Source organism: Penicillium nucicola (assembly GCF_028828085.1).
Source record: "Penicillium nucicola strain IBT 29836 chromosome Unknown utg000010l, whole genome shotgun sequence".
NCBI lineage: Eukaryota > Fungi > Ascomycota > Eurotiomycetes > Eurotiales > Aspergillaceae > Penicillium > Penicillium nucicola.
Window position 1 is genome coordinate 3,276,263 of NW_026643134.1, and position 26,313 is coordinate 3,302,575.

Sequence of the window (26,313 nt, forward strand, 5' to 3'; positions counted from 1 at the left end):
TTGGGCTAGTGCAGGGCTTAGATCTTTCTCATGAAGCGCTAATACTATGCATTCAACTATCTTTCTGCTCCAACTTGTGTAGATTGCGAGGGGAAATGCTTCCATAGAGACCGAAGTCAAATGCACATACGGCAGGCTTATAAATCTGTTCACAGTCGGGGTGTAACAAAGTATTAGACAGTCTCGATGTGCAATCCTGCCAGGCAGTGTACTATTCTATGCATTTGTGTGCCCCGACTGGGCCTGTCTAATTTCGCCTCTTGTTTTTTCCTGCCCATTTGCGAGTGCTTAATTTGTCCAGTTAGATATCATATAAAATTAGGGTGTGAAAATGGGCTTCAAGACTTTATCCAGTAGGTTGTGCAGAGTTTGGCTTTCGACCAGACAACCTGCCCTATGCCATCCAGTACTTCTGAAACTGGTTACGCGTGCACAGCGATGATTTGCGGACTGATATTGGCTCTCCACTTCCCCAGCTTCCTTCAACCTTGCCACGTTCTCAATTGTCGCCAGGCACGCAAATTCCAATTTGAAGCTAACATCGAAGTTGCCCCTGGACACTTGGCTTCAACTCTGGACTTGGCAACTGAGAACACGCGGGACAATCTCCGCGCCTCCGCATCTCCAACAAATTGTTTACGGACCAACCCACCGTACACATCTTGCTCAGGGCCACTTTTGTGTAGTGAAATCCTGCCTAGATGACCATTGCCACCGAGTTTATGACATCAAGACAGTATACATGAGTGAACGGCTTCATCGGTATGTCCTCACGACAACGAGGGGCTCCCTTTGGAAGAAATCAAACTGACTCCTGTTGAAGAGCACACTAGAACTCCTACTTGAACACTTCAACCCTGCCTCCGAGATCCCAATGAAAGCGGAAATTCAGTAATATAGAACCGACATTCCATTCCTATGTGTCGCGATCGATAATCGCATCCCCGGCAGACATTCGCGAAGCCCAAGCTCCCTGGAGAAACAATGGCATACCAACCATCGCGCAGTCCGTTTGCGCCAGCGCAGCAAGACAACTTCTATCAGAACTCCCGCAATGGCCTCCGTGGCTATGGGTTGTCCAACCAACCGATCCCCCTGTCCAACAAAGTGAACGGCTATTTCGAAAAAGACCGCACGCTACCGTTATACAAAGACAAGCCCTACTTTCAACCGCGGCGCACAGGTCCCCGGAGGCGATGGAGGCCGTTCATTGCTCTCCTCGGAGTGTGTAGCTTGGTATTCTTGTTATACTATAACTTCTATCTCCGGCCATTGACAGGGTCACGATCAAACGATAAGGGGGTTGATCTTTGGCGGTGGGCTCAGACTCTGGAGGATGAGAAGGCATCTTCGGATACGTCCGACTGGGCTGAGAGGCGGGAAAAAGTGCGGGACGCTTTCATTGTTAGTTGGGAGGGCTATGAGAAGAATGCATGGGGTAAGTCGGGGTGTGGCTTTCTGTGCTGGATGCAAGGCTGATAGTAGGCATAGGCTACGACCAGTATCGTCCCGTATCAAATGTGAACCAGGAGGTCACTAGCGGCGGGTTAGGCTGGATGATTGTCGACTCGCTAGATACTCTGATGATCATGAACCTGACCTCCAAGGTTCACCGAGCCAGACAATGGATCTCGACCTCGCTGCGGTATGATCAAGACCGAGATGTGAATACCTTCGAGACGAGTATTCGTATGCTAGGTGGTTTGCTGTCTGCGCACTATCTCTCGACCCAATTCCCCGATTTGGCACCGCTGAACGACGACGATGTCGGTGCCGCGGGCGAAGACCTTTACATTGAGAAAGCCGCCGATCTTGCCGACAGATTGCTTGGTGCTTTTGAGTCTCCTAGCGGCATTCCATGGTCGAATGTCAACCTCAACACGTCGGCAGGTATCCCTGTTCACTTTGACGAAGGGGCCACGCCCGTCTCTGAAGCTGGATCGGTGCAGCTTGAATTCAAGTATCTGGCCAAGTTGACTGGAGAGGCAGAATACTGGACCATAGTAGAGGATGCCATGAAGGTGATTGACTCTCAAATGTCCCAGGATGGCCTTGTACGTTCTGCTATCCACCCCGACAGTGGAACGTTCAAGGGAGACAGTGTGAGTCTCGGGAATAAAGCAGACTCGTACTATGGTATGTTCAAACTTTTTGAATGTGATGGAGTCCAAGCTGATCTGTCCAGAATACCTCATCAAGCAATATCTGCAGACCTCACAACAGGAACCGGTCTACAAATTAATGTGGGACGAGGCCCTCAAGGGCATCCGCAAGCATCTTATCACATTCACCAAGAACACACAACTCATGGTTATCGGCGAACGGCCCCATGGCCTGGATCAAGAACTCCTACCCCGTATGGACCACCTGGTCTGCTTCATGCCCGGAACAATTGCGCTCGGCGCCACAGGCGGTCGATCACTATCCGAGGCAAGAAAGTCTTCAGACTGGTCTCAACAACGTGAAGAGGAGATTCTCATGTCTCGCGAGTTGATGAAGACCTGTTGGGCAATGCATAAGAGAACGGCAACCGGACTCGCCTCCGAAATTTCCTACTTCACACTAGACTCCCAACCTGTGATGATGGGAGACAAGTATCCCGACTCATCCACCAACCCAAAACAAGGCAAGCCAGAAATACTCAAAGGCATTTCTAAAACCCTAGAGTCATACGACGGCTCAGAATCCTGGCGCGAAGACATCGAAATTCACCGAAACGACCGCCACAATCTACAACGCCCCGAGACGATCGAGTCCCTCTTATACATGTACCGTATCACGGGCGATGAGATGTACCGCCAATGGGGCTGGGAAATCTTCAAGTCATTCGTCAAGCACACAGCCGTCGTAGAGAAGAAGAGCACCACCTCCCGCATCCCAACGACAAGCAGCAAAGAACCCATTTTCCGGATTAAGGGCTTTACCTCTCTCGGCAATGCAGACGCCGTACCACCCTACAAACGCGATAACATGGAGAGCTACTGGATGGCAGAGACATTGAAGTACTTCTACCTCCTGTTCTCAGACCGTGATTTCATCTCGCTTGAAGAGCACGTGTTTAACACCGAGGCTCATCCGTTCCCAAGATTCAAGCCTAGCGGTGACCTTAAGACCGGGTGGGAGAGGAAGCCCAGGCAGTAGAATTGGAATGTTCTGACGAGACATGTCGTTTATGTCCGTTATATGTTTATATAGCGCTTTTCTTTCCCCTATGCTATAAGTTACTTGGAATCTGGAGAACCAGATTGTGTATAACATTGGTTTTGTACATGACCTACTTTATTTCAGGCGCTGAATGTCAAATAATATTTACGTATACTCTGCTCAGTGTGCGTCATCCGATTTGTTTTATAGTTTTGAATGAAACATGATTATCTGGCCACGGGAGAAGAAAGATTTCTAGGTCTAGTAGTCCACGGGTGCCTTCGGGTAAGTAGTCCGGCAGTCATATCCAAGCTATGCAAATACAAGGACCGACTATACGGCAAGGCCCTGCTCCTCTCTATCCAAAGCAGCCTGGATCAACTTCTTGAACCCACCAACAGCATCCTGGAGCTGGCGCACACTCAAAGCCTCATGGTCACCATGAGCGACGAAGATACTACCAGGGCCATAAAGGTAACGCTTGACGCCCGACCGAACGGACAGATTCGGAACATCGGTACCATAGTTCACAGTAGTGACATCAAAGCCTTCAACGTCGACATCAAGATCCACAGGCTCATACGATTCACCATGCGAGCTGAAGTCCACCACAACCTCAGCCTCCTCATCCCGACTAGCATCCGCAACAGCGCGCTTGATAATCTCGCGCGCCTCGTCCGGGGTCCCGGCAGCAAGACGGACAGAGACATCAGCATACGCCTGAGCGGGAACGACATTCGTCGCAACACCAGCGCGGACAACACCAACATTCAACGTCGTCTCTCCATACTTCGGAGAGGAAGGGAGACCGCCCTTCTCTGTCGGGATACTGCCCAGCTTATCAACACGAGACAGCGCTGGCAGGATAGCCGAGACGGCACTCCGGCCGAGCCATGGGTAGCCCGAGTGCGCGGCAGAACCGTGGGCGAAGACCTCGAAGCCGAGCATGCCCTTGTGGCCCGAGACTAGGTTTGCTTCGGTAGGCTCACCGAAGACGAGAGTGTGGTAAGCGCTGTCGGTGTTGTACTCGGAGTTAGAGAAGGTCTTCATGCCGTCGCCGCCGACTTCTTCGCCGACGACGAAGAGGAGGCCCAGCTTCGCGTCGGGTTGCTCGTTCAGCGTTTCCAAAGTAGCGAAGATCTGCGCCGCGACGCTGCCCTTGGCATCAACAGTACCACGACCGGCCAGGATGAGGTTTTCCGAGTCGTAGCTGGCGGAGACATCAGCTTCCGGGCGATGAATTGAGTATGGAATGAACGGCGGGACGGTATCGATATGGCTCGTGAGAAGGATGGAGGGAGGCTCCGAATGAGAGTCCGGGTAAGCGTAGATATTGTATCTTGTCTTTGGACTCTCGTGACCCTTCAACGGAGGGACCTCCTGCTTCACGACGGTGAAGTTCCGTGCTTCGAGGAACTTCGCGACGAAGAGGCCGACATCGTGCTCGTTGCCGGAGACGGACTCAATCTCAACCAAGTCTCGGTGGAGTGATAGCAGAGGCGAGTTGTTGATTATGTCTTCTGCGCTCTGGCTAGAGATTGGCTGGGCGAGCGTGGATTGTGCGCCCAGAGGTTCCTGTTTTGCTGGTGCGGGGTGCGGAGAAGCTGTCACGCCGGTGATAGCAGCCGCGGCTGCGAGATATGAAGAGAACTTCATTGAGGGTAGAGGGGAAAGATAGGTATCAATTACAGGCTGGTCAGTTCATGGACAGCTGCAATTATACAGCATCAACGCCGGGAAATGGAAGAGGGTCGGAGCCTTGCAGACGGTTGGAGGCCGATGACGGGAACTTCCGATAGATAGGTATAGGGTCACGTGAATTGGCGATGGATTAGCTCAACGGATGCATGTATGAAGTGATTTCTAGGGAATCTGGTTTCTGATTGGGCTGGCTTTTTCCAGCGGGGGGGGATTGGATATGTTTCTCAGGGTTGAGGGTTGGGGGTTGAATTGATCGATCTTATGCCCTCAAGGGTTAAAGTGTATGAACAATTGAGCCAGGCGACGTGATACTTTAGTCGTATTCATGGAATTAATGGAGGCATGGGCATTAGTATCAACCATCCATATATGTTGGAGATATGAGCATGTCTGTAAGTGCCATGCTGGGGGAGTCCTCGGGATTCAAACTCGGGATTATGAGACGAGAATTCTCGGAATGATCGAGTTGGACAACGTTGTAGCCGGTAGAACTATTGATGGCGTGGACAATGTATTAATAGGAGGATGTAAGAGAAGAGGGATATTACGAAGAAAGAACTGAGTGGAAATAAACAAACCAAAGAACATATTATGTGTTCAAGACTTGAGCAAAAGCAAGTAAAGTGGTTCCGTTCTGTCAACTTGAAGATAGACTGAGTATAGATGTTGGCCAGTGTCTTAAAATGACGTGCGAGAAGTTGGCCATACCTAGGTAGTAGTAAAAGCCTGACTTATGATACTAGAAGCAAGTTGAATGAAATCCGTAGATCAGACCCAGCAATCCCCCGAAGCCATAGGAACCGAAGTCAGATGCCGAAGATTAGGAACTAGCTTATTGCCTCAAGAAAGTAAGCAATTTGGGAACCTTGGAACGTCGGAAGTCTCAGGTCAGGTACAGTGATCTACAGCGGGTAGTGGGCTTCAAGGTGTCATACACAAATATCTGGATCTCGGCACAAGACAAGACCTTGCATGATTATCCGCGATATGTTACCCAAAGAAGAAATATGCAAGTGAGCTGAGACCTTATAGTACAGCTGCATGGGCCCTCCTAGACTTACCCACAGTTGGACACAGGCTGCCAAATTCCACAGAATGAGATCATCGCACTCGGGTTATACGAATTAAATTGAGATGTGAAGCAAGTACAGCATACAGTACAGTAATCACATCACTTATGTTAGGTTATAGGTTAACTTTGTCAGGGGAGGCTGTCAAGGAGCAATACCCAATGCGTGTGAGATGGCTGTCGATCCCGACTTACAGTGTAGGTATGGAATACACACTAGACTTCAAGAAGGGGGGAATTTTTCACAAACTCTACAGTAAATGCCCAATCTGCATTTATGATCTCATAGTGGACGCTACATGTAACACAAGTTATTGCTACCGAAACATAAACATTGGGCTAATGACCGCCACCCCCAACACAAAATTTGGCCAAGCTTTTTGTTCCAAGCTCGGCATGGGAGTGCCGGGGCACTTGTGAAGACAGAATCAAGCATAGTGATGCTCGGCCCGGAGAGTGGGACCTTGGCATGACTGGGAATAATGCCCACGGTCGATCATCCCTACTTCCACTCGTGCACTATTCAATGGTATCATCAAGAACACAGTGTTGCGAACTTTCCCTCTATCTGGCAAATTCTATAGGAAATAGTTATAACTAACCTATAACGTAAGTTAACTTAATGAGGAATGTTGGCTGAGTAAGCTCATAGATCCTCCCGAGGTCTACTACAAGGTCAGATCAACTCATCGAATCGTCACAGCATATATTTATAAATGGATCCTTTTCAAGAAGAACTATGAGAAAGCGAAGTTCCATTATGAGTAGACTAGAACGCATTATCCAGGTTCGAAAAGAAGATAAAGCAAGATAAAGCAAAGCAAAGGAGAAGAATGGCAAATCACAATCCAAGCCTGTTCAACGAGACGGTCAACACCTAGGATTACCGAGCGACTTTCTGTCAGAGCTTCGCAGTGGCTGATGTCCTCGGCCAGGAAGAGCACCGGAAAGCACTGGTGGTGTGCTTAGAAGTGTGTTTGGTTGAGGCGGTCTTTGGAACAGGAGATTCTGAGGCATAACGTGTCCAATGGATGTGTAGGACGGGTTTTCGGCTGGCATCATAGTACAGACCTTTATAGGAATGGTGAAAAGAAGCAGACTAGAGCCTCGAAATGCTCCTTCGAAAGTGACCTCATGAGGTGAAGTATAAGGCGAAATTCAAGGTGAAGTATGAGGTGGGTCACTATTGCCACGGCGTAGATCCAACGAATCAGTGTTACACGGCTTCATCCAGGGTTGACCGGCGGTTCAGAGATATGGTCCTGTCGATCTTGTCAAAGCTATATAAGTTGATCTTCCCTCCGTGGATAATGCATCAGAACACCATCCATTTCACATTTTCGCCTTTGCATTGTTGATTTAGCTGATTTATTATTTCATCCCACTATTTAATCATGGGCCAAGAAAAGCGACTGCTAGCAACTTCGGTCGATGACTATGCAAAGCACAACCCTAATAATCTATTCGCAGTCATCCCCCAAGGCTCTGAACTCAGCCAGGGCTTCCGTCGTCTGACGATGAAGGACCTGGCACAGGCCGTAAACGGTATGTGCTGGTACATTGAAGAAATCATTGGACCTGCACAGTCCCCCGAGGCGTTGGCATACATGGGAAGCAACGATGTGCGCTATTTCATCTTCATGCTTGCCTGTCAAAAAACCGGATATCAGGTGAGGACCAGATCACGGAACGATGGAGATGAAAATGGGCTAATCTGGGATAGGCCTTCCTGCCTTCGACGAGAAATTCGGACGAAGCCCATGTCCATCTATTGACAGTTACAGGCTGCACCAAGTTCTTCTTTAGCGAGGAACGACAAGCAAGAACCTTGGAGATCCAGGGACTTTCGTCGACACCCTTGGCCATCTTCCAGCTGCCCGCTCTCGAAAGTGTACTGAGTGATGAGCGTGGACTGCACCATTACTCGTACAACAAATCGTATTCCGACGCCGAAAATGATACTACGTGCATCATTCACAGCTCGGGAACAACGGGTAAGTTTGGGAAGCATCGATCATGTCGTCCGCTGCTGACTTTCATAGGCATGCCCAAGCCAGTATACCTCACGAACGGCTTCTTCGGGACCCTCGACGCGCTCTCTGATCTTCAATGGCCAGCTGGTCGCATACCAGCACCATTCTTTCACATGGGCCAAGAGGACTTGCTGTTGAGCACGACACCCTTCTTTCACCTCATGGGACTGATGGCCTTGATTTTCACAGTCTGGTTCGATGTTCCCATCTTGATCGGACCAGAAAAGCCATTGTCCGTCGACCATATGGTGGAACTTATGCAAGTCGGGCGTCCGACCTCAGCCATGTGCCCACCTTCGGTTTTGGAGGACATGAGCTATTCCGACAAAGCACTGTCATGTGTGAAGGAGCTCAAATCCGTCCTCTTCGGAGGCGCACCACTTGCACCGGATGTTGGAGACCGCCTTCGCCAGCATACCACAGTTGTATCCGTTATTGGCACCAGCGAGATTGGCTGGATCGCCTCGATGGTTCCAGAGGACCCAGCTGATTGGGCCTACTTTGACTGGAATGACGCATACGGGGTCGACATGCAAGATATCAACGAGGGGATGTACGAGATGGTCATTCCTCGACAGCCGAACGCTCGCGATTTCAAGGGTATCTTCCATACTTACCCCGACATCAGTGAATATCACACCAATGATATCTACACCCGCCATCCGACAAACCCCCGTCTCTGGAAGTTCCATGGACGAAAGGATGATGTGATTGTGTTGAGCAACGGAGAGAAGTTCAACCCTGTTGCAATGGAAACTATCATTGAGGGCCACCCCTTGGTAGGCAGTGCGGTTGTGGTCGGCCAATCCCGATTCCAGGCTGGATTACTCATTGAATTGAACCATGATGTGCCGGACATGGACACGAAGCTTGTTGTTGAGCAGGTCTGGCCGACGGTACAGGTGGCTAACTCAACCATTGCTGCTCATGGCCGAGTCATGAAGAACAGAATCGGCATTGCTCCCAAGACGAAGCCCTTCAAGAAGACACCGAAGGGTACCGTGCAGCGTCGGTCAGTTCTCCGGGAGTTTGAGGGGGAGATCGATGCGATTTATGCTCAAAGCATGGACGATGAGTTGGCTCTTCCGGAGAATTTGGATTCTGAAAGTATCGCCCAGTTCGTTCGTCAAGCCATTGCGCGTACTTTGGAGAAGGAGATCCCCAGTACCCAGAACTTCTTTGGTGTTGGTCTTGATTCTTTAATGACCATTCAGGTCTCTCGAATGCTGCAAAGGATCATCGAACTGCGCCCAGAGGTGAAAGCAACTATCACTGCTCAGACCATTTATGCCAATCCAACAATCGAGCAATTGTCTGCTGTTGTGCATGCCATGTTGGAAGGCAAGTCCCAGGTTGAGATCCCACGCGAAGAGAAGATCTATAACTTGATTGAAAAGTATACGACCGACCTTCCAATTCGTAAAGTCCGCCGCAATGAATTGCAAGCGCCTACCACTGTGATTTTGACTGGCTCTACTGGCTCGTTGGGCAATTATCTACTCGATTGTCTACTGAGCAGCGAGTCTATTTCCAAGGTCTACTGCCTCAACCGCTCAGACGCCGAATCACGGCAGCAAAAGGGCTTCGAAGAGAAGGGACTGCCCCTGGGCAACTGGAGCAAGGTCGAGTTCCTGAAAGCATCATTCGGAGCAGAACGCTTTGGCCTTGACGAGGCCAAATACCAAGAGCTCCTCAACTCAGTCGACACAATCATCCACAACGCGTGGAAAGTCGACTTCAATCACACTGTTGAATCTTTCGAGGACACTCACATTGAAGGTGTGCGACGCTTTGTCGACTTCAGCCTGAGCAGCCGCAACAATGCTCATATTCACTTTGTCTCTTCTGTCAGTACGGTAGGCGCTTGGACACCTGAGATGGGACCATCGATCCCAGAAGAGCCCATGGGTAGCAACGTCGTTCTCCCCAAGGTTACGGCGAGTCCAAGTACGTCGCCGAGCGAATCTGTCTCGAAGCCTCGCGCCGCTCAGGCGTTCCCACGACGGTGTATCGCGTTGGACAGATCGCAGGACCGACCAGTCGAAGCGGACAATGGAATCCGCACGAATGGCTGCCGACGATCATCGCGACGTCCAAAGCGATAGGTAAAATTCCCAGCCGCTTAGGTTCCATGCCCGTTGATTGGGTCCCAGTGGTAAGAACCTCTCTCAACCTCAAACAAGCCGAAGGAGCCGAAAGTGCCTGGCAGACATGTCGAAGAAACTCATGCTGATCGCGCTCGAAATAGGATACCCTCTCCGCGATTATGGTGGAGATTGTCAACATACGTCACCGGTCGTCCGACGTGCCCTGGGCCGTGTTTCACCTCACCAACCCGGAGGCAGCGCCGTGGTCGTCGCTGATCCCCGCCGTCCAAACGCAATATCCGGTCGAGCCAGTTGATTTTGCCGCTTGGGTTGCCGACCTCGAAAGCATTTCCCATCCCAGCAGCGCGGACCTCGCTTCCAAACCAGCGCTCAAGCTACTGAGTTTCTACCGTGGGCTTCTGGATGAGGGGGGCATGTCTGTGCCGTTGGATGTCCGGCGGGCGAAAAACGCCAGTCGTAGCATGCGGACATTGGGACCAATCTCGGCCTCGTTGATGCAAAATTGGCTGCAGCAGTGGCAGTTTTAATCTCTTTTAATCTACTGTGACAGTGTCTAGATTTTCCAGTTTCTTTGCCATATAGGCCTCCAATAATACATCGCGATGCCTGCTTACCTCATTCCACGATTAGGTTTTTCCAGTCCACGTAGCCGAGAGCCGCTGATTGGCTGCTGATCCGAGTTCGGTCGGGCCTAATCCCGTTTAAGCGACTGTGTCGCCCAACTCGGCCAAGTGACCTGCAGGGATGTTTCTAGTAGAAGAATACTCCGTATTCGATCGGAGATCGCCAGGGGAGAACAAGTTTTTGGGATGTCAAGAGCCGTGTGATAGATCCACCTGTATAGTGTCCGGTCGCTGAAAAGCTGAACAGCTGAAATGAACAGCAAAGTGACCTGTCGAGCCAGTCCAAGAGACCCAAGTTCCGCCTACGCCTCACGAGGCACACCCGGAGAGGCGTTCCAAGGACCATGGGTTTCCCCTCTCCCAGTCACCAATCACCATAGAACAAAGCAATGGTTCCCGAATCCCCGAGAGGCCAATTCTGCCATGTGGATCTGACGTCTTTGCGTGTTCCCCTCTTAAGTGTGGACTTTGTCCGATATTACAGTATGTACGGTCCAGAACAGGACAGGGCAGGACCGAGATGCTCTTATTTTAGAGGGTTCCCCCGTTCGGAGTGTACACGGGCAGGATTTCCAACTTGTCCCTGGTCGTCATACTCGGACAAAGTTCTGACAAGGACCCGTTGTACTCCTTCATCTCGGGTGGATGCAGGGCACAGAAAAACGGTTCTACCCAAAAAAGAGGTCGACAAAGTGACCCATCTTAAACTGTCCAAACATAATAAGAATTCCCACCTGTCGAGGCTAAAGCGAATAAGGGATAGACGGCTGGGTCGGTATGGCATCATAACAGTAGTTCCCGGGCATCCACTCCAGTCTAGATGCTGCCGATCGCACAGTTGGATTTTAGACGGTTGTGTAGCCGTTTGACAGAGCAATCGGAATAGAACAGAACAGCACTGTAGGAATATGAAGTGAGCAACTTCGACTGTAGTCATCGTGTGTTAAGTAGATCACAAAGAAAAGAGGCAATGTTGCCTTTTGCCACTTGAGACTCCAAAAGGGAAGGCTTCCAGACTCTCTGCGGTTCCGTGGTTGCCGGTCTTTTCCTGTGGGAATTCGCACCGACGATCGGCTCTTAGTCAGTTTTCACCATCCTAGTCTTTCTGACTACAACATATACGCTCGTCTCTCTCTCCCCGTCTCTCTCTCTCTTACTGCGTGCCCTTCTGCCCTCCAAGGATCTCCCTGCATCGTTGGCCCAGTTGCTGATCGTGAGTATTATCACCCCCCACCCTCCCCGCGAAACGTTCGTTTCTGCCCAGCCAGCTGGTCACCCCAACTTGTTTGGTCCACGTCGCTTGCTGTTTTTTCGGTATTTTTGGATAGGTTCGATGAAGAAGCTCTGCTAACTGGCTCTATCCTTCAGTTCCCGCTTTTCCGGACTCTCATCACACCGCCCAACCCGCCACCTGAAGCAAATGACTCTGGCCGCGCTCTTTATCTAAGCTCTTCGCCCAATGCTGAGCTGTGATCCATCCCCATTTCCACAGCCACTGGCACCCAGTCATAATGTACAAAGTGTCTCAAATAATCGACGCGACACGGGACTCTCTCGACGATATGTCGCGACAGCCCATGTCTCCGCTCACTATTAATACCTCCGCGCCGGCATCACCGGCTATCTCTTTGTTCTCGACAGGACACAACCGCGTTTCAAGTTCGGTCTCTTCGCTCGTCTCGTCCGACCTGAAGAACTCTATGGATAGCCCGAGGAGTCAGTTGACGGGAGTCAAAGAGGAAGAATCGCGCGACTCATTGGAAGATCAATATTTCCGTATGTATTGCTTCTAGAGAGGAAGAATGACTCATGCTAACAACCTTCCAGAACATTTTGATTATGGCATGAATGACGAATCATACTTCCCCATGGAATCCTCGGATAGTTATGACCTCAGCGATACTGGAATGGAAACTGCCCCATCACCGAAAAAGCGCCGCTCAGATGATGCATCGATGAAAGCAGTCTCGCGCATTGGTTCGCGAATCTCAACCATGTCCAACCGGTGGAAGCGATCCCACTCCTCGGCCACCGAATTCGATGCGTTCCCAGACGATCTACGATCTCGCGCCGGGTCAACTTCCTCCACGCTAATCAGCCCGGTGGTCGGTCCTCTGAGCCGGGTCGATTCCATTCCTCCTTCGCCCGCTCGCACCATCTTCGAAGAGCGCGTCAGCGACTCTGGCGCACGCCCAATCGATATCACCCGGGCGAACAGTTTAAGCCAGGACGACAATGACAAACAGCAAGCCACGACCCCGCTTCTGCCGCCATTGTTGGGAGACGACTCAACAAACATCGTTTCTCGTGTTCAGTCGCCCCTGCAGTCGCCCTCGGTGGCCGATGTCAGCGAGCCTCACCACTGGAGTGTGACTTCCGACCCCCGCTTCGTGGGTGTTCTTCCCTCGCCCCCGCTTTCCTCCAAGCCCTCCATCGCCTCGTTCAACCGGGCCCGAACTAGCACCTTGCGCACTGTCTCGGGCGAGGCCCCCCTGGTCCTTTCCGATCCCAACGACGAGTGGGCCAACAAGCTCGGTCACGCCAATTTCACGATCCAGCCCGAGCCGTATGTTCCCGTGATTTGCGACATTGGCAACTTTCAACAGGTGCGCGGGGACTGGGATACTGCGCGATGCAACTTCGCCAAGCACCTCGTCCGTACCGGCGAACATTACGGTGTTACCTCTACTATCTACAGGCTTACCATTGAGAAGTGGGAGGCCATCAACCGCGAATGGCGCACCCAGCACGAGGCCATGCTCACTCAGCTCGAAGCTTCCGACGGGGTCGCCCTCACCTTGACCCAGTCCAACATGAATCCATGTCAAAACGTTCGCATTCCCGGTCTTCATGACAAGTTCCCCGAGATGGGAGACGAGGACATCGTCGGCCCAATGACCGTTGCGCCTGCAACTGAAATTGCCCGCCCATGCCGAACTGAAAAGAAGAGGAATTTCTTCCGCTTCTTCCAGGATCTGGTTTCCCGACCTTAGACAGTCCCTGCTTGTTTTGCCCGTCTTTTTCCTTTTCTTCCCTTTTTTTTTCTCTCTTCCCCACCCCCTCCAGCGACCTGCAACGATAATGACCATAGATTATTCCCCCATGGCGTTTCGATAAACGCCACCTGTTACGACTAATGTCTCTCTTTCACCGTGTTTTCCTTTGCATGTTTATCCAATAATGACTCACGATTCCCGATCCTGTCGACTACTTCCTCGCTTGATCATGCCTTTCCTTCTCTTCCGAGTCATGTTTTCCGGGATATGGTATCCGCTGTGTCAGTATCTTTCCGATCCGACAGAACAGATATTGTATCTCGGACTGGGCTCAGCCCCGTCCATTCCTTTTTTCTGCTGAATTATACCCTACACACCAAGCCTATTCATTGTACCGCATAGACTTCATTCCAATTCCCTTTTTCATGCCTCTACACAGCGCAAAACAAAAGCAAAAGACACGCACATGATTGCATATTCTGTACATATATACACACAGCTTACCTATTGGCGGCTTAATCTTATATTCATTTGGCACATGCATACTTCGAATTTTCGATACTATCATTTCCCCGAGAGCCGCACCTGAATTGACTTTTCTTACTCAACAATGCACTGAACTAACACCTCCCGCATATTCCATGCACCGCGAACACGAGGATGACAATGCATAGCCCCAACACCCCTGGGTCCAGGCACGTGGGCCATCCCAAGCGCGTTCATGCACACCGGAACAGGAACAGGAACAGGCACAGAAACAGTGCCTGACAGTATTCTTGTCCTTCACACCTGTCCACAGTTCCCAAATGAGTCACTACAGTACAGCACATTCCGGTGAAAGCCCTAAGATCCACCGAACATGCACGACCGGTAACAGAGGAGCTAAGTGGAGTCCGCCACGTCCAAGGCACTACCGCCATTTCTCCCTCCTCCTGCTCCTCCCAAGTTACTGTGTACCCGATCTTTTTTTTCTTTTCTAATTTTGCTGTTTAAATCCAATCCAATCCAAATTCAAATTCAAATAACATAACCTGTTAACATAATACCCTTGTTATCAACGATAGAATTACAAATCTCAATACTGTCCATCAGCACACAAGTTGCATTACTGTACAGATCCAGGCACCAACCGTCAAAATGTCAGAATGTCAGAATGTCACAATGTCACAATGCATACTAATAGTGATGCGATGCCGTTGAGGGTATCTGATCCCAGACTAACTCCATGCGGGTGAACATCTGTAGGAACAGATGTTAGTGTGCTTTTAGTGATTTTTAGTCCCGGATCGATGTGTTCCAGGTGCCTTGGCGAGATTCACTTTCTTCACTTTTGATGGGACGCTTATCTTGGCTGTAGGCTGTAGGCTGTAGAGTATAGTAGGGACCGGGTTATAGTATAGTATAGTAGTTAGGGCTTGGACACTGGATACTGGATACCCGATACCCGTGGAACCAACCGGTTCGGGGCTTGAGAGTACCTTACTTGCGTTTTTCTTTCTCTTTCTTTTTAATTCGTGTCCTGTCTTCTCGCTTGCTTTTCGGGGTGGATCGCTTATTCTTGCGAGGGGATGCTGTTGTACTGTATTATGTTATTATCTTATACTGTGCTGTTCTGTGCTATTCTATGCTGTTCTGTGGACTGCCGTGGACTACAGTACTATGCGACATCGCCTATTGTTACTATACTGCAATATCCACTAACGTGAGGCGAGGCATAGTATCTCGCCTATACTATACAGTAGTGAACGGGTACCTTGTTTATGCACGGGTGCATATGCACAATCGGAGCATTGTCTTACTTTGTCCTCTCATTATAGACAAGTTCATCCAGGTCTAGACCGAATAGACATGTGAGATGTAAGGAGAAAATTTAGCCGTCTACAGTATACCTCGGTAGAGAGTAAGTCAGTCATGAGTACGGAGTATACAGAGATGTGTCTCATCCCAGACATCAGCGATAACTTATCCATACTGTACACGGCAGACCCATTACTACATGTATAGATTAGATTGAATCTGCGGGAACATACTGTACAGTACAACAAAGGAATGTGGAACATGCATTGATACAGGTTCAGATATAGCCTCAGATGCCGAATCAGAAAGAGAAAGAGAATCAATCAGAATCAGAATACTGTAAAAAAGCGATTCAGACGAGAATCAAATTCCGATCCCGATCCGATCCATTCCCGCCATCGATGCAGTCCAGATGGGCATTTTCCACTTTGAATAGGTCATCTGGACTCTGAAACCAAGCCCTAGTCTATCAATAGATCTAAAGATATCGACAGTAGATATAGATACAGATACAGTACAGTTATAGGACATCGACCCATGATCTCGTATGACGTATAGGTAGCGTTATGCTTAGAACCCTGCCAGTCAAGTCGTTCACTCCATGATCAGGAAACAGGAGTATAATTCAAATGTTACCTAGGTAGTATTAACGTTTACGCTATGAACATGTACAGTACATGCTCAGCTGCTAAGCCATGTTTCACATTCCTCACTGTACTGTACAATAGCTCCCGCTTACTGTCGATATGAGATGAATGAGATGAGACATCAATGATGGTATGTATGTATGTATTGAGGGGATCTAAAGAAGCAAAAGTAGAGTGTTTAGTCTCATGACTGGACATCAGGTGTCGACATCACATTATCAAGACCCTCAAATCCAGTACTGGCTCCAAAGAGCCTTGGCTTCATCACTGCCGCGGAACTGGAACTCGACAGGGATGATATCGTCGAAACCCTCGTCCAGGGTGGGAGCCTTGAAGCGGCGGCCGAAGTCGCCAAAGGCAATTCCCGGAAGGGAGGTTCTGGATTCGGGGTTCTGGGAGAGGTTAGTATGATAATTCACTACTTCACTACTTCACTGCTTCACTATTGGGTGTTGTAGGTGTTGAGTGTTGGTAGTGGCGTTGAAGACGCGAGACATGGTCGATTGACGCGGGTACGTACCAGTTCTTTGTTGGATGCGCGGACAGCGTTGTTGTGTTGGCAGAGGTCTTGGGTTGAGATGAATTGGACGCAGCGGATGGGCACTTCCAGCTCCTTTGCAAGGGAGGTCCAGTGGAGTCTTGTTTCCGGGTCTGCGTTTGTGTTGTCTGTTCTTGGTTTAGTTTGTTGCTTTGGTTTGAGGGCATGGGTGAGGGATGGGACATACCGATTACGACTGATTTCTTAGCTTCTAGGTGTTCGCGAGCGACCTTGAGGCATTTCGGACGCTGCGTTTGATTAGCGATTGTTCATTTAAACTTTGTCATGGTTGGGTGTTCGTACTGTTTTGAGAATATCTTGGTTTACCCGTTCGTAGTTCAGGGGTTCCAAGTGAGTCCAGTAGAAGGTTGATTTCCCAGCACCGGGACTGCCACAGAAAATGACTAGTTCCACGGGATGCTTGCGGGTGAACAGTTTGGCTTTTCAAAGTGTTAGCTCATCTATTGACCTTGGGTCAATGGAGCCGAAAACATACCAGACTCCTCTTCCGACTTCACATAGAGCATCGGATCAAACAGCTTTGTTGGTGGCTCTGTCGTTTCCCCAAGGAAGAACTCCTCTGGCGTCTTGAAGGACATGCCCATGTTTGTGGCCAACCCACTAGATCATATATCAGCCTCCATCAAATACAACTCCAACGTGGCATGCTTACCGGTCCACCCCAGAATGATCACCAGGTCGTCCAGCCGCATCTCCCACAAACACGGAGCCAGAAAGGTCGACACCGGCAACGTCAAGGTCATAGTCATCCAAGAACTCGCGCCACATCCCGAGACGGGGCTTCCGGTATTCAGGGTCCGTAGTAGCTGCGTAGACGCTCACGGGAATATCAAGCTGCGTCAAAACGACAGTCATCTTCTCTTTGAAGTTCGTCAGACTTTTCGATTCACTTCGGCCACCCTTGATGTCCTTTTGAACGCTGATCTTCTTTTGGTTTGAGAATATCACGACTTGGTAGCTATGCAGTGTAAGCCAGAGTGTTCATTGGCTGAGTCTTGTATACTTACCCTTCAGAATTGAGCTCTTTCAGACGACCTGGGACCTTTTCATTCCACCATTGCCAGTCTGTTGCTGACTTTGGAAACACATTGCCGGATTTTGTCTTGATCAATGTTGAATCCTGAAGCGCCGATTAGCATAGCTCCGGGGGGTTTGATGATGTGCTAGATATCTATGCAGGTGATTGAATCCATACCAGATCAAATCCAGCAATACGGCGCTTCTCAGAGGAACTCGGCACTTGGTTCTCTGAGATCTGCTTTCCGATGATGCAACTTGTCCCAATAAGGCGCCATGTAATCACTTCGGGCTTTTTCTGCGAGGCCGGAGTGAAGAAGTTTGCCACTGACTTTTCTACAGATTCTGCATTAGCAACTTATCATTCATGCTGGCCAGAGAACCTACTGGTGACAGTCGGGTCAACCTTGCGGCGCAATGGGGGCGGTGAAATGGCCTGGGGAGAGGCACTCCTCTTAGCTAGCCCCTCGGCCATTCTGATGGTGCGAGCGAAAGAGAACGTTTTGAAAGATTTAAAGCTAATTGGAGGTGTGGCTCAATATCTTGTGTGTGTGTTGAAAGTTGGAGATCCAGGGACGCGCCAAGACCAAGTCGCGGAGTCACCAAGTCACATGTCTGGACAGTGAATGAGTCAAGTTAAGAGAAAAATGAAGAGTTGGTTTAAATTGTATGTATTTTGTTTTGATCGCTAGATGGGTATCTTTCTTTTGATGTATTATGTGCGAGCTCCAAAACCATTCCATGCTTTTCTCCGCCAGAGCATATCGAGCATCTATTTCGCTCTCGTATCAAGAGACAGCCGGTCTGCCTGCTCGAGTCGAACTGCTGACTTCAATTGCTCGCGTAACCCGAAGAGATGCTGCGAGGCTGTCTTCATCGTTTCTTGATTGCTACCGTCTTGAACGGTAATAGAGGCCTGTAGAACGTAGCTTCCGCTCTTTTCCAATGGCATCATATCCTTCAAGGCAGGCATCTGTTGTCGAGGTTGACTTGGCTCCTGGCCAGCCGGGTATTGCAGAACCCGCTGCAAAAAGATGACAATGTCATTGTGGACGAACAAGTCACCCTCCACCACATGCTCATTCACAAAGCTACCGACCTCATTAGCGCCGGCAATCATAAGATCATGTCGCACCACTCACTTGTAGCCCCACGCACTCATAGTCGGCATGACGTCTCCCGGTGGCAAGGATGAACTAGACATCTGACGCGATGTGACAGCCGAGCGAGTTCCAGCTTCCGGAATATCTCGAAATTCCAATCTCCATGGCTGACGCTCATAGTCATACCGAGATGTGGGCTTTTCGTCGGTACCATCCATCTGAGTATCGGCATCGATCGTAGCCCCAAAGTCCTTGTCCGAGACTGGGCCTACCACCTGAGTATAGTACATGCTTCCATTGAGCATCTTGTTCAGCCGCTGCAGGTCCCCAGACTGGATGTCCTGACTAGCACCGGTGCGCCCCGCCATCAGACCAGGCTTGCGATAGGCTTTGAAGATCAGCCGTCGCTCCAAGCAGTGGCGGGGCTGCATGGCTGTCAGACCAGCAAGCTGTTGGAGGAGCTCATAGTGCTGGTGGGCCGGGACCGAGGCGAACAACAATACCTCATGCATCTTATGATATGCGGGAGAAGCCGGGATGTTTAGTCAGGGTCCAAGCTTTTCAGCCCTTATCGAATTATTAGATGTGGCAATTTGTAATATTTGGAATATTTGGGGGACCCTGGCGGGATCAATTTCCTCGGGTTGTTAGGTTGTGAGGGTATAGGGGAGAAACAAATCACCACTGTCCAGGTGCTCGGATTCCTTGTTCCGTGTAGAAATTGTATAACGCTGTCGATTGCGGGGGATCTGGACCAAGGGGAACAAAGTTGGAGAAGAGGCTCCGATCGGAAGCTTCAGAAGAAAAGAAGATCCCAGGCAATAATGTGAGGAGCTTCACCGGGAGAGCCAAGTGGGAAAGGATCTGTGAGGGGGGAATCACGAAATGGCTTCACACTTGCGGGGATGTGTTTGGGGGATCCCAGTTTCCGGCGCCGCCTACCAATAGAGGAAACCGGGCCAAATTCCGAACAAAAGGTCTAATGTCGATGTGCCGCACAGGCGTACGATCAGTGGCCAGTTGTGTGCAGTGACAGAAGGACTTGGTTGAGATTATACCGCGTAGCCGTTGAAGCAGTTCGTCGGCTCCGACCCGGTCCCAAAGCGGTAACCCACCCGGCATTTCTTATCTTCTTCGCTCTCCTCCTCTTTCTCTCTCTCGAACGTGTATCTCGATCTCTTGAAAATTCTTTGACACTTCACACTATCCCTTCATAATTCTCCCAAATCACCGTACTTTCACTCACGTTCACTCTCTCGACTCCGGGTCGGTTCGGATACTACCGGACCCCGTTCAATTTCGCACACCCGCGTTAAATTGATCTCAATCCTCCCACCTACACACATCTCAATAACCAACCTTCACAATGCGTGTCACTTCCGCTCTCTGCTCTGCTACCCGCACCCCTCTCATTCGCTTCGTCGGAAAGCGTTCCATCCCTAGTACGTGAATCTCTCGAGTCCCCCCTCAAATTCGAACCCCCGGAGCTAACATGCTGCCTTTGCAGAGTCGGTTGACCACGCTCCTCGCGCTCACCCCGCTTCCCCCACTGGAAGCCTTCCCAACTCCTTCGCTGCCTACCGCGCCAAGGCCCAGCAGCACGGTCCCCTCGGCCGCGCTTCCTTCAACAGCACCATCGGCGGCCACTCGGGCGCGTCGCTTGGCTCCATCAAGCCCCAGAGCGGCGAGTTCTTTGACCGCGCTGAGCTCCCCTCGCGTTTCGGTCGTCTCCCCTGGACCCAGGCTGAGATGGACGCCATCGAGACCGGCGGCGCCAGCATGTTCGCTTAAGCGCCCCTGGCAAATATCAGACTAAAATATGAGCGATGGGGCATGACACTTCTTTGGAAGTTGTGTGATGAGCGATGAGTAACAGACTGGATTCTGTTTTCAACCCTCGCAGAGTCCAGTCTGCCGTTGTTGAAAAAGTGGTATTGAACCGGCCGTGGCGCTGCCTCGGTGGCTGGGACTCGGATCTGATGTTCAGATCCGCCACTCATTTCCTCACCCAAAACTTCTTTCACTTTATACCTTGTCTCTTGCCATTGGTTAATCGCCATAAGCAAGGACATTTTGTTTCCACAGAGCGCTTCTTTTCCGCTCTGTCTCATTCTTTCTGTACCCGGCGCTGGTGGTTGATTTTTTTTTCGGTGTTCTTCTTTTATACGCAATCGCTTCCTAATGGAAAAGCGAAGTGCTTTTATACATAGATCTGATTGGATTGACCTTTTGGAATTTCACATTCATTGTTCAATAGTAGGCTCTGGGAGCACTTAGGATAGCAATGGATTATTTCGGTACGACAACCAAGACATAAATCAATTTAGGTGATGACTGCATTAGAGCATAGCCCTACGCTATAACGCCAATATTATAGCAAGTAAGGGTTGACGTGGTCTCAAGCACGTGCCTCCTGTCTACCTCGAACCCCAGATCTTGAACTTCACTATCACTTCGATCAACATGGGGTCTAGCGAATTGACCAGGCTGGTCTTTCAGGAGACAGATGAAGCCGGTAACCGCACCGCTACCTATATCTGCACCGGAGATGTCTCCTCGAAGCGAGCTTCATCGGGTCGAGTGGATGTTATGGTAAGACATTCCCCAATTTGAACCCCAGGAATTTCATGCAACATACATTCCATATGCTTTGCATCATCCTCTGCTTGTCTATGGCGGACATTGCCTTTTTTTTAAAGGAAATGTGGCACTGGCAACTTGTCCGGATGAACAGATAGATCACAACCATATGCATCAATCCCGTGCCTATTGAATCATTGCTATAGATGACACGGTCTATAATGTTTCGCTTTCATACAAGCATGGCACGGTGATTTCAAGTTCCAGCGACTTTACTGACACTATACAGACATCCTCCCCGTCTACTTCTTCATGGTCAACCAAGCCTCTGATCAGTTCACTGAGTGACGTGTTTCTTCCTTCCGGATATCCTCATAGCGTCAGCGAAGACTATCTACCGTGAGTCCAAGAACAAGCCAGACAAATTGTGCTTTGTCATCTTGTATATCACGATGTGATCTACAAGTGCTAACAGGATATCAGATATCAAATCTTCGTAAGCGAACCTATGCACTGCATATAGATGATGTTGATGTTCAATCGTCTACATCTATCTGCCATGCCAAATCAAAGACGTTCCCAAAATAGCACCAACCCAAATCTAACCAACCTACCTAAATAGGACTCTCTCCAAGCCTTCTGCAGCTCAATAGCAGGTCTCCTTTCCTCCCGCGCAGTACTTCAAGGTCAATCTCACGCATCCCAACCCAGACCTCAATACTAAAATATTGAACAGGAGTCGGTGTCGGCAACGCAGACGCATCCCCGACATCAGCCCTTTTGCTTCACATATTACAAGACATATCCGGCAGAATAGCCACCATTCTCTTCGCTCACCGCGTCGGCACGGCCCTAGAACCGGAATGCAAGACCTACAGGCTAGCCGCGGATGTCTTCAACGACATCGCCATGATCATGGACTGTCTCTCGCCAATGGTTCCCGCTGGCATGATGCGGGTGACTATTCTCAGTGCGGCGGGAGTGTTGCGTGCATTGTGTGGTGTTGCCGGGGGGAGTTCAAAGGCTAGTTTGAGTGCTCATTTTGCTAGGTGGGGGAATCTAGCGGAGCTAAACGCTGTATGTTCTCCATCAATCGGGTTGTTTACTAAAACAAGTTGGAAAAGTTGACATTTCGTATAGAAAGATTCGTCTCAGGAGACTGTTATCTCGCTGTTTGGGATGCTGGTAAGTATCCTTCTACTCTATTCCTTTTTGGGGAAAGAGTACTCCTTGGTCTTGGTATTGTCTCTTACACATCAAACAGGTCGGTTCAGTCGTCATCTCACACATAACTAGCTTCACAACGACCTGGATAGCGCTGTTACTCCTCTTGGCTCTGCATCTGAGCATGAACTACGCCGCTGTGCGAGCAGTTCAGATGACAAGTCTGAACAGACAACGGGCAAACATTGCCTTCTCGACTCTACTAGACTCTGATACCACATTGGCCCATACGCTAAACTTGACCTCGATCCCCAACAGCAAGTCAACCAATGAAAGCCAATTGAGAATATTCACTCCCGCAGACGTAGCACATCACGAGCGCATCTTCCACCGAGACGGGGCATTACAATGGACAAGCCATTCATCGACATCGACATCAACAGACCATCTAGGCTCAGCCCAGATAGGACTCCCCCTATCCTCATTCTTCGGCATATCCACCAACGGCATAAAAACCACCATACCAGTGCACCAATTAACAACCCTATTCTCCAAAGAGTCCTACATCCTCCACCTAAAACCATCCATACCACTGGCATCCTCGTCCCGGAAGCGAAAATGGAACGCGTCCATACTCCTCAAACAGAACTGTTCCATCACCGACCAGTTAAAAGCATGGACACACGCCTTACTAGCAGCACGAGTCCTAGTACAGATGGACTCATCAAAACAGACCCAAACAGAGATCGAACGAGGCAGAAGCAAAGAAAGAGGCCGAGCAAAGCGAGGAAGAAAGGATTCGTCGCCTAGTGATGCAATGGATCTTTCAGGCTCGGGGTATGTTCACGAGGTCCTCGAACGAACTCTATCGTGTCTGAATGCAGACTCTCGCTTCGAGGGATACCTGTCGTGTTTACGGGATTCTGGCTGGAATCTTGATGTTGCAGCGCTGGAGACGAGGGGTGGGAAGAGGGTTTCTGTTTGATTTTATTTGTTTGATTATGTTCTATTCTATTCGGGCAGAGAAAGAGACTATTTGTACCTAAAAATAAATCCTACCACAGCTACTACTCTTCCACCAGACCTACAATATCAAAACCGAAATCCCCTCTACAGTACCAACCACATAAGTTACCTGCTCCCTCAAACTCAAGGTATCCCCTTCTACCCCAACTAACCACCTCAATGCAAAAGTAAACCCAACCCCCAACCCCAAAACCAAAACAGAAACAGAAACCAGAAGGGTTACGCATACATCCAACCCGGTACAACGCCAAAACCCTAAAGCCAATTTACACCCTTCCCCCCTCGCCTCCTGTTCTTCATTCTCTACCAGCTCGTACGACAAATGTAGGTATAAAGTTCGAACAGCGAGTCATGAGTCTGAATCTTAGTTTTGGCTATGCACTGGGATACAATTCTGGGTTTCACGAGAAGCGGATTGGGAAAGAAATTCGGGAGATATTCGATAATGAACTTTTTGTTTATTGGATAATATTGGTTGGATTGGATTTTGCATTTGGTCTTGAGTCTTGAGTATGGGTTGTGGGTTGTAAGTCGGTATAGGTATAGGTATAGATAGGTAGGTGTCCATTAGAGGATCTACTGGGAGACATTATTTACACTGGAGTGTGTACTGTACGTGTCTGAGAGTGCAATGGATTGGGAGGATCGGGAATTTTGATAGGTTTGCAATGTAAGTGTCACAGTGCGGTGGAAAGGAATTGGGTCTTGTTGCTTTTTGGATTGTGACTAACTGCATTGGCAAACGGGGCTGATGATGTGCTGGTCTTTGGGGATTCCTTTGAAATTTGATGCTGATCTAGATGTAGATGGATGGGACTATCAACAGATACAGTTGGAATTACAATTACAATGCAATGGAACGGATGAAAAGTGGGGTATCAAGTCTATTGATCCAAAGAAAACTCCATAGGGAAGGATATGATATAAAGACATGGTTCCAACAAGAACGCCTGGATCCGGTCCGGAGGACCTGAGGTCATCCAATCTATAGATGAAAACATGATATGATGTGAGGGTTTTCCCGGTATGCCAGCCGCCAAAAGAAAAGTAACAATAAAAAAACAAAAAGGAAAACGCCGGTTTCATATGCTTTCGATGCATCGTGCTCTCATACACCGCCAATATAAACGCTCGAAAAGGCTAACAAGTCGTAGGAGATGCATATCGGAATTCATGCGAGGGGGAGTAGGTGAGATATCGTTGAGGAGGTCATGCAGATGTCGTGAGGGGAGAAAGGACGAAAGAGGTATGTCCGTTTTGGAGAGTCGGAGAGAAGTTGGGAGAGGGAGAAGATTTAGTCGTCCAGACCAAGGATCTTGGGGTCGCGACCCCCGTTGCTGCCACCGGTGGACCGCTTCTTAAAGCCAAGCTTCATACCCATCTTCTTCCACGGGTTCTCGGTGCGAAGTTTGGGGCTTTGAATGGGGAGGTGCGGTTCGCTGGCAGGCGGGGTGGTGGGCGGCGTCATGGGTTCCTCGGCGGTGGGACTGGACTGGGGAGAGCTGCTGTCATCGGTCAAAGCCAACGAGGTAGACTCGCCGCTGAGACTGAGCAAAGCACCGGAAGTGCGTTTGCCAATGGCATGCACGGCACCGAGCGACATGGTCGAGCGGCCGTGGCCCGTCGATGGGAGATCCCGGGTTGATGACTGAGGTGAAGTACGCTTGCCACGCGACCGGACCTTTCGCATCGGGTTCTCCTCCAGGCTGGTTGATGACAGGCTCATGAAATCTTCCGGGCCCAGCATGGGACCGGAGGAGGCCAGCATGGAGGGGGAGGTGGTGTGGGAGTTGACAAAGGGGAGGAAGATGGATTCTTCCATGAGATCGTGAATGCGTTTGACGGCGGAATCCAGCGTCTCCGGGACGGGAGGAGCGGTGACGGTGGAGTATTGGAGAAGGTCGTCCCGCACTTCACTGGAGAGGTTGATTTCCCGTGGCGACCCAGGGAAGATGTAGGCGTTCATTAACCGTTGCCAGAGCATGCACAAGTGTTGATATTCCGGGCCGTCGGCCTCCATTGTAGCGGGGGCTAATCGATCGACAAATGCGTAGTATGATTCCCGGTAACGGTTGGCCTCCAAGGTGAATTCGAGAGTCTCTAGGCAGTGGTTCTGGGAGAGGTAGGCCATAAAGGCGCTGAGCGTGTAGGGCGGCGGGGCGACATTGGCCAAGACTTCGTTGAGGGTCGGGCGCATGGAGAAGGCTCCCGCCGAGACGGCCAGGCTGACCGGTCGGGAGCCTGAAGAGTCCATATCCTCTTCAGAATCGCTGTCTGAGGAGGTGGGGGACAATTCGGGGGTTGCGGTTGGAGTGTGATTATGATTCCGGAAGAAAAGGGACGGTGCCAGCGTCTTCTTCTTAAGCATAGCGTAAAGTTTGCGTCGGGGACCCTGTTTCTTCGGCTTTTTTCTCACCGGTCCCCTGCGTGTGGGACGAGAATCCAGAATGGTTATTGTAGCATAGGATAGAAATGAAGGGAGAGTGTGGAATATGAAAATTTGGGAGCGTCTGAGTGTGTGAACGTGTGAAAGTGTGTCGAGAGTCAGAGTGTATATGTAAGAAGTGGAGGTTTGGATGTGCAGAAGGCAGAAGGGGGAGATAAAAGGGAGAGAAACCGTACAATACCAAAGTGGAGTCCAGTGGAGCGATAAGATGTTCTCTTTGGGCTTTTTTCTTTCTTTTTTTCTTTTTCTTTTTCTTTTTTCTTTTTCCTTTTTTTTTTCTCTTTTCTTTTTCTCATTTCC

The 26,313-nt window shown here is 49.9% G+C and overlaps 9 protein-coding genes across 9 annotated transcripts; 5 read left to right on the forward strand and 4 right to left on the reverse strand.

The window, feature by feature from the left end:
• Window positions 1-984: 984 nt before the first annotated feature.
• Window positions 985-3,141, forward strand: N7511_009798 (glycoside hydrolase family 47 protein; the record flags this gene model as incomplete). The annotated part of the gene is made up of 3 exons (XM_057132175.1): window positions 985-1,438; window positions 1,492-2,136; window positions 2,186-3,141. The coding sequence occupies 3 exons, from the start codon at window positions 985-987 to the stop codon at window positions 3,139-3,141; spliced, it is 2,055 nt and encodes a 684-aa protein (XP_056980163.1).
• A 336-nt stretch (window positions 3,142-3,477) lies between these two features.
• N7511_009799 (M20 family metallopeptidase) lies at window positions 3,478-4,800 on the reverse strand (the record flags this gene model as incomplete). Its single annotated transcript, XM_057132176.1, has 1 exon — window positions 3,478-4,800. One exon carries the CDS (start codon window positions 4,798-4,800, stop codon window positions 3,478-3,480), a length of 1,323 nt encoding a protein of 440 aa, XP_056980164.1.
• Window positions 4,801-7,308: 2,508 nt separating this feature from the next.
• On the forward strand, window positions 7,309-10,582 carry N7511_009800 (uncharacterized protein; the record flags this gene model as incomplete). The annotated part of the gene is made up of 5 exons (XM_057132177.1): window positions 7,309-7,584; window positions 7,638-7,908; window positions 7,957-9,894; window positions 9,939-10,102; window positions 10,196-10,582. The coding sequence occupies 5 exons, from the start codon at window positions 7,309-7,311 to the stop codon at window positions 10,580-10,582; spliced, it is 3,036 nt and encodes a 1,011-aa protein (XP_056980165.1).
• A 1,607-nt stretch (window positions 10,583-12,189) lies between these two features.
• Window positions 12,190-13,671, forward strand: N7511_009801 (uncharacterized protein; the record flags this gene model as incomplete). Its single annotated transcript, XM_057132178.1, has 2 exons — window positions 12,190-12,454; window positions 12,506-13,671. The coding sequence occupies 2 exons, from the start codon at window positions 12,190-12,192 to the stop codon at window positions 13,669-13,671; spliced, it is 1,431 nt and encodes a 476-aa protein (XP_056980166.1).
• A 2,674-nt stretch (window positions 13,672-16,345) lies between these two features.
• N7511_009802 (putative DNA 3'-phosphatase Tpp1) lies at window positions 16,346-18,169 on the reverse strand (the record flags this gene model as incomplete). The annotated part of the gene is made up of 9 exons (XM_057132179.1): window positions 16,346-16,510; window positions 16,639-16,784; window positions 16,844-16,904; window positions 16,960-17,096; window positions 17,153-17,277; window positions 17,330-17,635; window positions 17,685-17,797; window positions 17,873-18,030; window positions 18,082-18,169. The coding sequence occupies 9 exons, from the start codon at window positions 18,167-18,169 to the stop codon at window positions 16,346-16,348; spliced, it is 1,299 nt and encodes a 432-aa protein (XP_056980167.1).
• Window positions 18,170-18,466: 297 nt separating this feature from the next.
• N7511_009803 (mediator of RNA polymerase II transcription subunit 18) lies at window positions 18,467-19,309 on the reverse strand (the record flags this gene model as incomplete). Its single annotated transcript, XM_057132180.1, has 2 exons — window positions 18,467-18,785; window positions 18,837-19,309. The coding sequence occupies 2 exons, from the start codon at window positions 19,307-19,309 to the stop codon at window positions 18,467-18,469; spliced, it is 792 nt and encodes a 263-aa protein (XP_056980168.1).
• Window positions 19,310-20,163: 854 nt separating this feature from the next.
• On the forward strand, window positions 20,164-20,588 carry N7511_009804 (alpha-ketoglutarate dehydrogenase subunit KGD4; the record flags this gene model as incomplete). Its single annotated transcript, XM_057132181.1, has 2 exons — window positions 20,164-20,239; window positions 20,305-20,588. The coding sequence occupies 2 exons, from the start codon at window positions 20,164-20,166 to the stop codon at window positions 20,586-20,588; spliced, it is 360 nt and encodes a 119-aa protein (XP_056980169.1).
• Window positions 20,589-21,260: 672 nt separating this feature from the next.
• N7511_009805 (RUS1 family protein) lies at window positions 21,261-23,526 on the forward strand (the record flags this gene model as incomplete). Its single annotated transcript, XM_057132182.1, has 7 exons — window positions 21,261-21,389; window positions 21,667-21,776; window positions 21,861-21,873; window positions 22,000-22,063; window positions 22,114-22,454; window positions 22,518-22,562; window positions 22,642-23,526. The coding sequence occupies 7 exons, from the start codon at window positions 21,261-21,263 to the stop codon at window positions 23,524-23,526; spliced, it is 1,587 nt and encodes a 528-aa protein (XP_056980170.1).
• A 1,335-nt stretch (window positions 23,527-24,861) lies between these two features.
• Window positions 24,862-25,935, reverse strand: N7511_009806 (regulator of G-protein signaling domain-containing protein; the record flags this gene model as incomplete). Its single annotated transcript, XM_057132183.1, has 1 exon — window positions 24,862-25,935. One exon carries the CDS (start codon window positions 25,933-25,935, stop codon window positions 24,862-24,864), a length of 1,074 nt encoding a protein of 357 aa, XP_056980171.1.
• Window positions 25,936-26,313: the final 378 nt, after the last annotated feature.